Source organism: Heptranchias perlo, chromosome 32 (genome assembly GCF_035084215.1).
Source record: "Heptranchias perlo isolate sHepPer1 chromosome 32, sHepPer1.hap1, whole genome shotgun sequence".
Lineage (NCBI taxonomy): Eukaryota > Metazoa > Chordata > Chondrichthyes > Hexanchiformes > Hexanchidae > Heptranchias > Heptranchias perlo.
In genome coordinates, this window is record NC_090356.1 from 4,595,041 (window position 1) to 4,608,188 (window position 13,148).

Consider the following 13,148-nt stretch of genomic DNA (forward strand, 5'->3'; position numbering starts at 1 on the left):
CACCTGTCCAAATATCTCCTTATATGGCTCAGTGTTAAATATTGTGATGTTTTACAATGTTAAAGGCACGATATAAATGCAAGTTGTTGTTTTTGTTTACAGTGAATGAAGGATTTTTGAAGTGTAGTCACTGTTGTAATGTAGGAAACGCGGCAACCAATTTTGGGCACAGCAAGATCCCACAAACAGCAATGTGATAACGACCAGATCATCTGTTTTAGTGACATTGGTTGAGGGTTAAATATTGGCCAGGATACCGGGAAAAATCGACAACACAGAAATAGGCAATTTGGCCCAACTGGTCTCTGCCGGTCTTTATACTCCTCGAAAACCTCCTCCCAGTCTAACGACCTCGACCCACACTGCCTCCATATCACCCATTCTCCCTCGTGTATGCACCAAGTCTCCTCTTAAATGCACCAATACTACCTGTTTCAACAACTCCATGCGGCAGCGAGTTAAACGTTCTCACTACTCTCTGTGTGAAGAAATCCCTCCTGAATTCTTTATTTGATCTGTTACTGGCCGTCTTATCTTTATGCCCCCTTGTTCTGGACCCACCCACAAGTGGGAACGGTTTCTCCGCATCCACCCTATCGCAGAAGAAATGTTTTTACACAGAGGGTGATCAGAACACGGAATGCTTTACTGCAAGGGGCCATTGAGGCTATAACATCACTTAAAGGGAAATTAGATAAGGAAGAATATTAATAGATATGGGGAAAGGGCAGGGTGCAGAGAATAGTGTAGATAGTGCCAGGTGAAGAGTTAGCACTGGCACAGACCGGGATCCCTGAGGTTGGCAAGGCTCAGCCATTCACCAAATCAACTGATGGAGCCACCAGGAGAACTTGGTGCAGGTTTGTAGATCATTTAATAGTTTTCGGTTCTAATGTCACAACACCTCAGGGTAATGAAGTGACAGCCGAGACTGTCCCTTAGGTTTAGCCACTATGGTACATTATGCTCACTGAGGAACTAACACTCACCCCCTTCGATCGCGGACAATATTTAAAGAGATAGCGAGAGGGAGGATCGGGCAGATTGCTCAGGAGGGCTCAGCAGCCAACCCGCACTCCGCACAAAACTTCAACAGGGGTCGGCAGAAGACCCTGGCAACAGAGACATTAACTGGAAAAAAAATTATAAGTTCACGGAATAATAGGAGGCCTTAAAATGTCAGCTGTAGCTCAGTTGGCAGCACTCTCATCCCTTACTCACAGGGTTGTGGGTACAAGTCCTACTCGAGAGAGCCTAGAATCTAGGCTGACGCTCCAGGGCTGTACTGAGGAAGTGCTGGTTTTTTGGATGAGACTTTAAACCGAGGTCCTGTCTGCCTTTCAGGTGGTTGTAAAAGATCCTGTGACAATATTTGAAGACAAAGACCAGGGGAGTTCTCCCTGGTGTCCTAGGCCAATATTTATCACTAAAACAGATTATCTGGTCATTTATCTCATTGCTGTTTGTGGGACCTTGCCGTGGGCAAATTGGCCGCTATGTTTCCCACATTACAACAGTCACAACAATTTTAAAGTACTTCATTGGCTGAAAAGTGCTTTGAGATGTCCTGAGAAGGTGAAAGGTACTTTATAAATGCAAATTGTTTCTTTTAAATAGGAGCCTTCCCCTTTAATTGAGGAGGTAGAGGGAGGGGCACCTGACCTTAGCAATATCAGAAAACAATTCAATTGGTCGTTTTCTTGTTCTCAAATTGGGTTCAGATAAAAACATAACAGCCCTATAATCAATCTCTGAGAGAGACATGTTGGTAAAGGCCCCATCGAGTCTCGCTAAATATTAATGAAGATTTGATTGCCTGCGTACCTTCACAAGAATCTTGCCCTTCAGGCTATTGGGTGAAGGCAGTTGAGTCATGTTGTCGACATGCACTGAAGACACGTCCAGTTTGTCCCCCAAGATCTCACACAGATACTGAGCCATCTTCTTCTGCTGGGGCACGCTGCAGTGATTTTCGATGGAGAGGATGACTGGATATCTGCAAACCAGATTCAAGTTAAACTTTCAGCACAGAGTTAGAAAACCTTTAGAATACAGTGTTGTTCAGACAGGCCACGCGAGTGGGACGTGGGAAAATGTCTCATTGGTGCAGCAGGGGGGCGCTTTTCTCAGGATAGTGCTGAGGCACATTGTCGGGACAGTGTAGAGGGAGCTTTACTCTGTATCTAACCCCGTGCTGTACCTGCCCTGGGAGTGTTTGATGGGACAGTGTAGAGTGAGCTTTACTCTGTATCTAACCCGTGCTGTACCTGCCCTGGGAGTGTTTGATGGGACAGTGTAGAGGGAGCTTTACTCTGTATCTAACCCCGTGCTGTACCTGCCCTGGGAGTGTTTGATGGGACAGTGTAGAGGGAGCTTTACTCTGTATCTAACCCGTGCTGTACCTGCCCTGGGAGTGTTTGATGGGACAGTGTAGAGGGAGCTTTACTCTGTATCTAACCCGTGCTGTACCTGCCCTGGGAGTGTTTGATGGGACAGTGTAGAGGGAGCTTTACTCTGTATCTAACCCGTGCTGTACCTGCCCTGGGAGTGTTTGATGGGCAATGCACAATCCCTTGGAGCCTAGGGTGAATTGGGCCTACTCCCTCTTTCAGTTAGCCTGCTGCCCCGAACCATAAATCAGAACCATTATATCAGAATCACAACACTCACTCGGATTTTGAGAAGGCGTACTTGTTGATAGTTTCGATCACATCTCGGAAGAGGATTTTGGAGGTGAGTGTGTAGCCATGGTGAACAATGGGTTCTCCATCTGGTCCATCCCAGCAGTCAACTGCAAGACAACATAATCATTCATAAAAGCCAATGCATGAAATATCAGCCATGGTTTACCACAGTCACCGGGGAATGGCAGGATCCTTGTTTTCAAATCCCTCCATGGCCTCGCCCCTCCCTATCTCTGTAACCTCCTCTGGCCCTACAACCCTCCGAGATCTCTGCGCTCCTCCAATTCTGGCCTCTTGCGCATCTGGTGCTAATGGGACTGTTCCCTCGCACGATTCTGTTTCTTCAAGAACGGAGGAATAAAGGGAGAAAATTCAGAGGGAAAACTGATGTTATTTCGACAGCTGGAAGCTTACGGTTTTTATCACTTCTATCAGTCCCATTAGCACGAGCTGCCCTTTGGTATCCTGCTTAAAACCACTCCCCGCACTCCCCCCACCCCCCCAATCCCGGCCACCCCTCCCGAACATTGCATGTAATCATGTACAGTTCATAAGGTATTCAACTGTGGGAGGCATCATACCCAGACTTGATCCTGTCCTTCCCTAATGTCCCTGCTCACACTTTCCAGCAGCAGAGATTAGTGGAGAGCGAACAAGGGGCGTTTTATTTCCAACCTTAACCCTAGCCTAGGCACCGTGATTCCAATAGCAGCACACAGCAGTCTGCTGCAGCTCGGATCAGCTAACACAGGGCAGAGAACCTTTGGAAGGTGAACCGAGGTGTAATGGAGCGATGACAGCTACACTCCTTCTGAGCCTGGCCAAAGCTTGTACTCACAATTGTGTTTTAAAAACCTGACTGACTGCCTGTGAATTGTGTTTTTTATTCTCCCTCTGTTCACTGTCAGAAGGGACCAGTAACTTCTCCACACAAGTGGTGTGGGGCATATATCGATTGCTGAGACAGGCAAATGAGTTGCTTATTATTTACAGCCTATGGGGAAACTGCATCAAAGCTAGCTTATTAGAATATCGATCAACCCAGCCCCTTTTCTTTTTAAACATGTACGAATTTCAGGAAAGGCAGAACAGGCTGGGGCTTTATACTCTAGAAAAGAGAAGACTGAGGGGTGACCTGATAGAGGTCTTTAGATAATGATAGGGTTCGATAGGGTAGATGTAGAGAAGATGTTTCCACTTGTGGGGGAGACCAGAACTAGGTCATAATTATAAAATAATCGCTAATAAATCCAATAGGGAATTCAGGAGAAACTTCTTTACCCAGAGAGTGGTGAGAATGTGGAACTCACTCCCACATGGAGTGGTTGAGGCGAATAGCATAGATACATTTAAGGGGAAGCTCGATAAACACACGAGGGAGAAAGGAATAGAAGGATATCCTGATAGGGTTTGATGAAGTAGGGAGGGAGGAGGCTCGTGTGGAGCATAAACACCGGGATAGACCAGTTGGGCCGAATGGCCTGTTTCTGTGCTGTAGTTTCAGTGTAACTCGATGAATACACTTTGCTTTTCAAAATCTAATATTTATAAGTAACTCTTCTTTTACAAATTGTTTCCTGTGGAAAGACGGTTGAAGAATCCCGAAACATGATCCAGTTTCCCACTGTGACTTGCCCAGTGCACACTAGAGCTGATAATGGTGCCACAGTTAAGTATTTATAGCTGTGCTTTTGTCACTATTGGTAATGGGCTACTTCAAAACCAATATACATTTGTTATTTTAATTTGTGTTTGTTTTTACAAAACTCTGATTAGAAACCATTTGGGAAGAAGTGAAGAATACGATGGTTCTTCAGCAGCAGTTGTCAAGATAACCATTACTGATCTAGAATAGAGCACTTCCGATTTTATTAAATTGCAGCCTTTTTGCACTGACGGTTATAATGGATATCCTAATGTTAATTGTAATAAGTTCTTTGTGAAACCATGGAATATTGTGACAGGAGAGCTCTGAACTGTTCAGAGCACATCATCATGAGCTGTGATGGTATTTGTAATCTGAGTTTGGTTACTTAGCATTTACAGAATAGAAACAGGCCGTTCGGCCCAACTGGTCTATCCCGGTGTTTATGCTCCACAGGAGCCTCCTCCCTCCCTACTCCATCTCACCCTATCAAAATATCCTTCTATTCCTTTCTCCCTCATGTACTTATCTAGCTTCCCCTTAAGAGATAGTAGGGAAAGCAAGAATTTCTCCTGACCCTCCCGACTATCAGTTGGCAGCAGCTAAGGAAAATCTCCTTTTGTGTTTGTCACTACATCTTGCATCTTCTAATTTGGAATAGAATAAACGGAGCACGTAAGACGTTGTAACCAGCAACTTGGACGTTGATGTTAATACAAATGGGGAAATGGTTATCCGTTTCTTGGCCCATATAAGTGACTGCCTGTTTTAAACGGGGATGTTTTAAGCGGTGGGGACTGTACTTACTGTTAAACGATCTGCCTGCCTGGGAGAAACCCAGGAGAAGGTGTGCAGCCCTGGTCTTACCTTCAACGCAGCGACAACCGGCCTGCAGCACCCAGGCGTACATGTCCACTCTGGACTGTGACATCAGCTGGTCCCCCATCAGGTAAGTGTTGTGGGAGGAGGCGATGTAATAGTTACACATGGGCTGTGACATGTCCTGACTCACGTTGTGATGTTCCGGGTTAAAGATATCTCCCGCCGGACTTCGCATGTAGTTTGTGAAACCTGTGGGGGGCGGGGGGAGAGATATTTTAAAATCATTCCACTTGTGGTCCAAGTGAGATCATCAATAGCCAACCTGGTAAACGGGATGGTAGATCAAAGGAGCGGGGATATTGGAGATTCCACTGTACTGTGATCAAATATCCAAGTTACAAGCCTTAAAAAGTAAACCGGTACAATCATAAAATCAATATTATTTCTAAATATTGGCTGGTAGTATTTCCTGCTTTGTAAAAATATTGCTGTATCCAATCAATGGATACATGCACGGTGTTATGGCACACCAAATCATCCAGACCAGGGAGATCCCAGGTCTGATCCCATTCTGTGCCCGGGTATCGTAAGCTCAGTTGGGCTGACTATTCGGGTCCTACAACTGACATCAGTGTTAGAGAGAGGGGGAAAGTTTATTTTATTTAGAACAAATTAGACATGATCAGTATCCATTGACCCTTGCTGGAAAGTGTGTGTGTATGTGTATGGGTTGGTGTGTGGGTGTGTGTGTGTGAGTTTGTGTGTGGGTGTGTGTGTAGGTGTGTGGGTGTGAGTTTGTGTGTGAGTTTGTGTTTGTAGGTGTGTGTGTGTGAGTTTGTGTGTGTGTGTAGGTGTGTGTGGGTGTGTGTGTATGGGTTGGTGTGTGGGTGTGTGTGTATGGGTTGGTGTGTGGGTGTGTGTGTATGGGTTGGTGTGTGGGTGTGTGTGTATGGGTTGGTGTGTGGGTGTGTGTGTGTGAGTTTGTGTGTGTGTGTGAGTTTGTGTGTGGGTGTGTGTGTAGGTGTGTGGGTGTGAGTTTGTGTGTGGGTGTGGGTGTGAGTGTGTGTGGGTGTGTGTGTGTGGGTGTGAGTGTGTGTGTGTAGGTGTGTGTGGGTGTGAGTGTTTGTGTGGGGTGTGTGTGGGTGTGAGTGTGTGTGGGTGTGAGTGTGTGTGGGTGTGAGTGTGTGTGTAGGTGTGTGTGGGTGTGAGTGTTTGTGTGGGGGTGTGTGTAGGTGTGTGGGTGTGAGTTTGTGTGTGTGTGTGTGAGTGTGTGTGGGTGTGTGGGTGTGAGTGTGTGAGTGTGTGTGGGTGTGAGTGTGTGTGGGTGTGTGGGTGAGAGTTTGTGTGTGTGTGTGTGAGTGTGTGTGGGTGTGAGTGTGTGTGGGTGTGAGTTTGTGTGTGTGGGTGTGAGTGTGTGTGGGTGTGTGTGGGTGTGTGTGGGTGTGAGTGTGTGTGGGTGTGAGTGTGTGTGTAGGTGTGTGTGGGTGTGAGTGTTTGTGTGGGGGTGTGTGTAGGTGTGTGGGTGAGAGTTTGTGTGTGTGTGTGTGAGTGTGTGTGGGTGTGTGGGTGTGAGTGTGTGAGTGTGTGTGGGTGTGAGTGTGTGTGGGTGTGTGGGTGAGAGTTTGTGTGTGTGTGTGTGAGTGTGTGTAGGTGTGTGGGTGAGAGTTTGTGTGTGTGTGTGTGAGTGTGTGTGGGTGTGTGGGTGTGAGTGTGTGAGTGTGTGTGGGTGTGAGTGTGTGAGTGTGTGTGGGTGTGAGAGAGGTGTTAGTAGAGGATCAGATCAAGCCCCTGTGATGCCCCTCATGGGAGTAACAGTCGACCAACATCCGCCGTCTAGACAGACCGGTGAGAAATGGCTCCTTGGGCAAGGTACCAGAGGACAGACGGTGCCGATGGAACAACGGCCTCGGCAACGAGTCACCGAGGGGAGAGAACTGGGGGAAGGGAACATAAACTTACCGTCAATCCCAAGGACCCCTTGTTTCTGGTTCTCCAGACACGGCTCAAATTTATCAACAATCTCCAGACAATGCTCCTTCGTAACACCGGCCCTCTGGTGAGGAGAAGAGAGAGAGATGAGAGAGGCTTGGGAGAGTCGCTCACGTTCCTGCTTGGTGTCTCGTTAGAAATCCTGCTGTACACGCAGACAGCTGGGTGTTTAATCACATGTTTAATAGTGTCGATCGATTTGATTCCCAATCCTGTCACTCAGTGTCGTAGCCTGTCCCGATCACACAGAGCCACTGAGGGTGCGACACTGTTCAGGTCTATTGACCTACAGGGAGATACTGAAGTTGGTGATAGACTGTTCTGGCCACAGGGGAGCTGATCGCAAGCAGTAGATGTAGACTTGATCACTGAGAACACACCGTGAAACAAACAGATTAACAGATTCGGAACACAGGAATTGTTGGACGATAAAAAACAAGGTCCATTTGGTTCTCCTTCTACCATCCTGGTAGTTACATGATACAATGTTAATGGAGTTATTGACTGATCACAGCGATCAATCTCTATCAATTAGTCTCCAACAGACCCAGACAGGAGGGGAGGAAAACCCCCAGTGGTGGAGAGCTTTGGGAACCATAGGCCCAAGTTGCTCACAAGCCTGCTACATTTACCACATGTCATGTCTCAAATTATTCATATACTGTATCCCAAAATGTTATTTTCTGAAAGAAATATAGAAACATTAACTGTTCACTGACTAAATCCATGAGGATATTGTGCACACATTTAAACCATGATTCACTGAAATAATTTTTAAATTTGAGAAGCCCAGGTGAAGGATTCAGGTCCTTCAGGACTGAATGTAGAAAATCTGAGTTAAATCAAGAACTAGGGATTTGACAGTGTTGGGCCAGGGGATGAATGTGGGAGGAAAGGAGATCCAGTTACCAGGTCTTAGGAAAGAATGCATAGGGTAGGAGATGGTGCAATTATACTAAATAACAGAATATTGAAAATTAATCAATCATCTTTGTATAATTTTCTAATGCAGTTAATTCCCAATAAAACCTGGAATGGGAAATGATCCAACTGTCAAAATTTCAACAAGGTCCAAAAATAGAAACTCAGAATTTGCAAATCTTTGAAAATAGTTGCAATGTTTTGCATAAAGCTGATCAAATATTGATATACACTGGTCGAATATCGATATACACTGGTTGTACATCGATATACACTGGTCGAATATCGATATACACTGGTCGAATATCGATATACACTGGTCGAATATCGATATACAATGGTCGAATATCGATATACAATGGTCGAACATCGATATACACTGGTCGAACATCGATATACAATGGCCGAACATCGATATACAATGGTCGAATATCGATATACAATGGTCGAATATCGATATACAATGGTCGAACATCGATATACAATGGCCGAACATCGATATACAATGGTCGAATATCGATATACACTGGTCGAACATCGATATACACTGGTCGAATATCGATATACACTGGTTGAACATCGATATACACTTGTCGAACATCGATATACATTGGTCGAATATCGATATACACTGGTCGAACATCGATATACACTGGTCGAATATCGATATACACTGGTTGTACGTCGATATACACTGGTAGAATATTGATATACACTGGTTGAACATCGATATACATTGGTTGAACATCGATATACACTGGTCGAATATCGATATACACTGGTTGAACATCGATATACACTTGTCAAACATCGATATACATTGGTCGAATATCGATATACACTGGTTGTACGTCGATATACACTGGTAGAATATTGATATACACTGGTTGAACATCGATATACATTGGTTGAACATCGAATACACTGGTTGAATATCGCTATACATTGGTTGAACATCGATATACACGAGTTGAATATCGATATACACTGGTTGTACATCGATATACACTGGTCGAATATCGATATAAACTAGTCGAATATCGATATAAACTAGTTGAATATCGATATACACTAGTTGAATATTGATATACACTGGTCGAACATCAATATACACTGGTCGAATATCGATATACACTGGTTGTACATCGATATACACTGGTTGAACATCGATATACACTGGTTGAATATCGATATACACTGGTTGTACATCGATATACACTGGTTGAACATCGATATACACTGGTTGATACTGGGCTATGGGGAGAGAGTGGAGCAGTGGGATTGGTTTTGGACTGCTCTAGCAAAGTGCCCACACAGATACGATGGGCCGAATGGCCTCCTCCTGTGCTGTAAACATGTATGGCTCTCCAGACCTGCCCATGCACCGGACAACAGTTCAGTAATAGCACCTTGGTGATTGTTGCTAAGAGCCCTGAGTAACAGGAGCTTGTTCTCAATCTACTTCACGGGTGAGTGAGTCTGTACCACACAACCAAAAAAAAATACAAAGACTTGTCACATCAAAATGCCTCAAAGTGCTTCACACAATGAATTATTTTTGGATTGTTTGTGTGCAGGCAGATAAATCAATAACAACAACATCTGACAAGCAGCAACGAGATGAATGAGTGTCTCATCTGCCTTTGATTAATGGACGATCTTGGCCTGAGCTCTAGGTGGAACATTCTGTTCTTCTTCAAACAGAGCCAGGAGATCTTTAACTCCCACCTGGACAGGGCAGGTGGGGCCTCAGGTTAACGCCCCACCCAAAACACAGTGCCGGATGAAACCCAGATTATCTGTGGGACCCAACCCGACAACTCTCTGGCCTGGGGAGGGGTCAGAGTGCGCCCAACTGAGTCATTTCAAAATTGGGCTCAGAATTTAAAAAAAAAACATTTTTAGCACGACCCCCTTTGTAAGATGGCCATCATTGGGGGCAACTGAACTTAGGGGGGAAATTGAACCCCCCCAAGACGGGCAGGAGAGGTTCGAGGGGAGGGGGGATTAAATTGGTAAAAATGTAAAACCCGACCCCAACTTGCCATCAATGCGTCAATTTCCGCGGCAGGTTTGGGGGCATCCGAGTAACTCGCTCTCGAGAGGTGGGTCCGTGATTATGACATTTAAATGAGGCTACATTCCTCAGATTCTGGGAGCTGTTTGGATTGAATCGAGAAACCCAGCAACTGAAGGGAGGTGAGAACGGCTGGGTCCAGCAGGCCGGAGACTTTCCAGCACTGCTTGTGGTCCAGGAGGAGATGGACTGCTTCCCCCAGCCCCTCAAGTAAACCTGCCGCAATCTCTCTCTCCCTCTCCACGATCTCTCCCTCCCTCTCTCCCTCTCCGCGATCTCTCTCTCACTCTCTCCCTCCCTCTCCGCTATCTCTCCCTCCCTCTCTCCCTCTCCGTGATCTCTCCCTCCCTCTCTCCCTCTCCGTGATCTCTCCCTCCCTCTCTCCCTCTCCGTGATCTCTCCCTCCCTCTCTTCCTCTCCACGATCTCTCCCTCCCTCTGTCCCTCCCTCCCTCTCTCCCTCTCCGCGATCTCTGCCTCCCTCTCTCCCTCCCCCTCTCCCTCTCTTCCTCTCCACGATCTCTCCCTCCCTCTCCCTCCCTCCCTCCCTCCTTCTCCGCGATCTCTCCCCCCCTCTCCCTCCCTCTCCCTCCCTCTCTCCCTCCCTCTCCCTCCCTCTCTCCCTCTCCGCGATTTCTCCCTCCCTCTCTCCCTCCCCGCGATCTCTCCCTCCCCGTGATCTCTTCCTCTCTGCGAACTCTCCCTCCCTCCCTCTCCGCTGTCTCTCCCTCTCCGCGATCTCTCCCTCCCTCTCTCCTTCCCTCCCTCTCTGCGATCTCTCCCTCCCTCTCTCCCTCCCTCTTTCCCTCCCCGTGATCGCTCCCTCCCCATGAACTCTTCCACTCCGCAAACTCTCCCTCCCTCCCTCCCCCCGATCTCTCCCTCCCTCTCTCCCTCTCCGCGATCTCTCCCTCCCTCTCTGCGATCTCTCCCTCCCTCTCCGCGATCTCTCCCTCCCTCTCTGCGACTCTGCGATCTCTCCCTCCCTCTCTCCCTCTCCGCGATCTCTCCCTCCCTCTCTCCCTCTCCCTCCCTCTTTCCCTCTCCCTCCCTCCCTCTCTCCCTCTCTGCGATCTCTCCCTCCCTCTCTCCCTCCCCGCTATCTCTCCCTCCCCGTGATCTCTCCTTCCCTCTCTCCCTCTCCGCTATCTCTCCCTCTCCGCTATCTCTCCCTCTCTCCTTCCCCATGATCTCTCCCTCCCTCTCCGCTATCTCTCTCTCCCTCCCCGTGATCTCTCCTTCCCTCTCTCCCTCTCCGTGATCTCTCCTTCCCTCTCTCCCTCTCCGCTATCTCTCCCTCTCTCCCTCCCCTTGATCTCTCCCTCCCTCTCTCCCTCTCCGCTATCTCTCTATCCCTCCCTATGATCTCTCCTTCCCTCTCTCCCTCACCATGATCTCTCCCTCCCTCTCTCCCACTCCGTTATCTCTCCCTCTCTCTCTCCCTCCCCATGATCTCTCCTTCCCTCTCTCCCTCCTTGCTGCCGTGTTCCGAGCCCCAGCCCCCAACCACCAATCTCCGATCTTCTCCAATTGCCTCTCAATCTGACCGGCTGCCAGGTGGGAAACGGAGTGAAGGAAATGCGAATCAGTACCTGCCGTTACACTCGGCAGGACCTCCGGCCTCCCGGATTTCCAGGCCCCCTGCTCCCTCCCCATAAATATGGGGCCTTAAACTACTCCTCCCCCTCCCCCCCTCCCCCTCCTACAGCCTCTAGTGGTTAAGGTGCCTGTCAAATCTAGTCAAACGGAGTGATTGCTCCCTGACCCCATGAACTTTGACTGACAGTAGTGGGGCTCCAGGGTGGGCACATCTCAATTATCACATCAGGATCTGTCGCCCACAGATTTTCAGGGCCCATCATTCAGCTGGTAGAATGTCATAGAAGGAAAGGGAGAGAGAGAGACAGAGAGAGTCAGAGAGAGAGAGAGAGAGAGTGTCAGAGAGACAGAGAGAGTCAGAGAGAGAGAGAGAGTCAGAGTCAGAGAGAGCGAGAGAGAGAATCAGAGAGAGAGAGAGTCAGAGAGAGCGAGAGAATCAGAGAGAGAGAGTCAGAGAGAGAGAGAGACAGAGAGAGTCAGAGAGAGAGAGTGTCAGAGAGAGAGAGAATCAGAGAGAGTCAGAGAGAGAGAGTGTCAGAGAGAGAGAGAATCAGAGAGAGAGAGAGACAGAGAGTGTCAGAGAGACAGAGAGAGTCAGAGAGAGAGAGTGTCAGAGAGAGAGAATCAGAGAGAGAGAGTCAGAGAGTGAGAGAGATAGACTGACAGAGACAAAGAGAGAGAGAATCAGAGAGAGAGAGAGAGAATCAGAGAGAGAGAGTCAGAGAGAGCGAGAGAATCAGAGAGAGAGAGAGAGTCAGAGAGAGAGAGAGACAGAGAGAGTCAGAGAGAGAGAGTGTCAGAGAGAGAGAGAATCAGAGAGAGAGAGTCAGAGAGTGAGAGAGATAGACTGACAGAGACAAAGAGAGAGAGAATCAGAGAGAGATAGACTGACAGAGACAGAGAGAGAGAGAATCAGAGAGAGATAGACTGACAGAGACAGAGAGAGAGAGAATCAGAGAGAGATAGACTGACAGAGACAGAGAGAGAGAGAGACATAGGGAGAGAGAAAGAAAGAGAGAGAGAGAGAGACCTAATTTCCTGCTCTAACCTTAGCTCCAGCTGACCCGAGAATGTGAAATTGGAACTGTATTAACCCTGGAGCTTAGAAACAAAGATGAGTTTGGCCTAAAACTGTGTCCTTCAGCTTGAGGACCATAAAAAAAAATCACAAAATCTATTTTAAAAAAATCAAAGCTAAAAAAGCAGTTCTATTTTCGCAATGTGTGAAATTCTGGGGCATTGTCACATCAAACCAATAACATTCAGAACACAGAGCTGGCAACTCTGGCCCTCTGTGCCACAGCGACTATTTTTGAATCCGATAGTTGGATTTCTCGCCCGACACACTGCACACAGAGGACAGAACGTGAAGGAAAGTGATTTCAGAATATATGACAAAAAAAAGAGATGAT

At 47.3% G+C, this 13,148-nt stretch overlaps 1 protein-coding gene across 1 annotated transcript in view; it reads right to left on the reverse strand.

Annotated features, from left to right (window-relative positions):
- Positions 1-13,148, reverse strand: part of plch2a (phospholipase C, eta 2a) — a 124,765-nt gene that overhangs the window by 66,402 nt on the left and 45,215 nt on the right. The window contains exons 5-8 of the mRNA XM_067970233.1: positions 7,111-7,204; positions 5,197-5,400; positions 2,671-2,791; positions 1,825-1,996 (exon numbers count right to left, since the gene is read on the reverse strand). Of these exons, the coding sequence (XP_067826334.1) occupies positions 1,825-1,996; positions 2,671-2,791; positions 5,197-5,400; positions 7,111-7,204 (591 nt within the window). The remainder of the gene's footprint in view (positions 1-1,824; positions 1,997-2,670; positions 2,792-5,196; positions 5,401-7,110; positions 7,205-13,148) is intronic.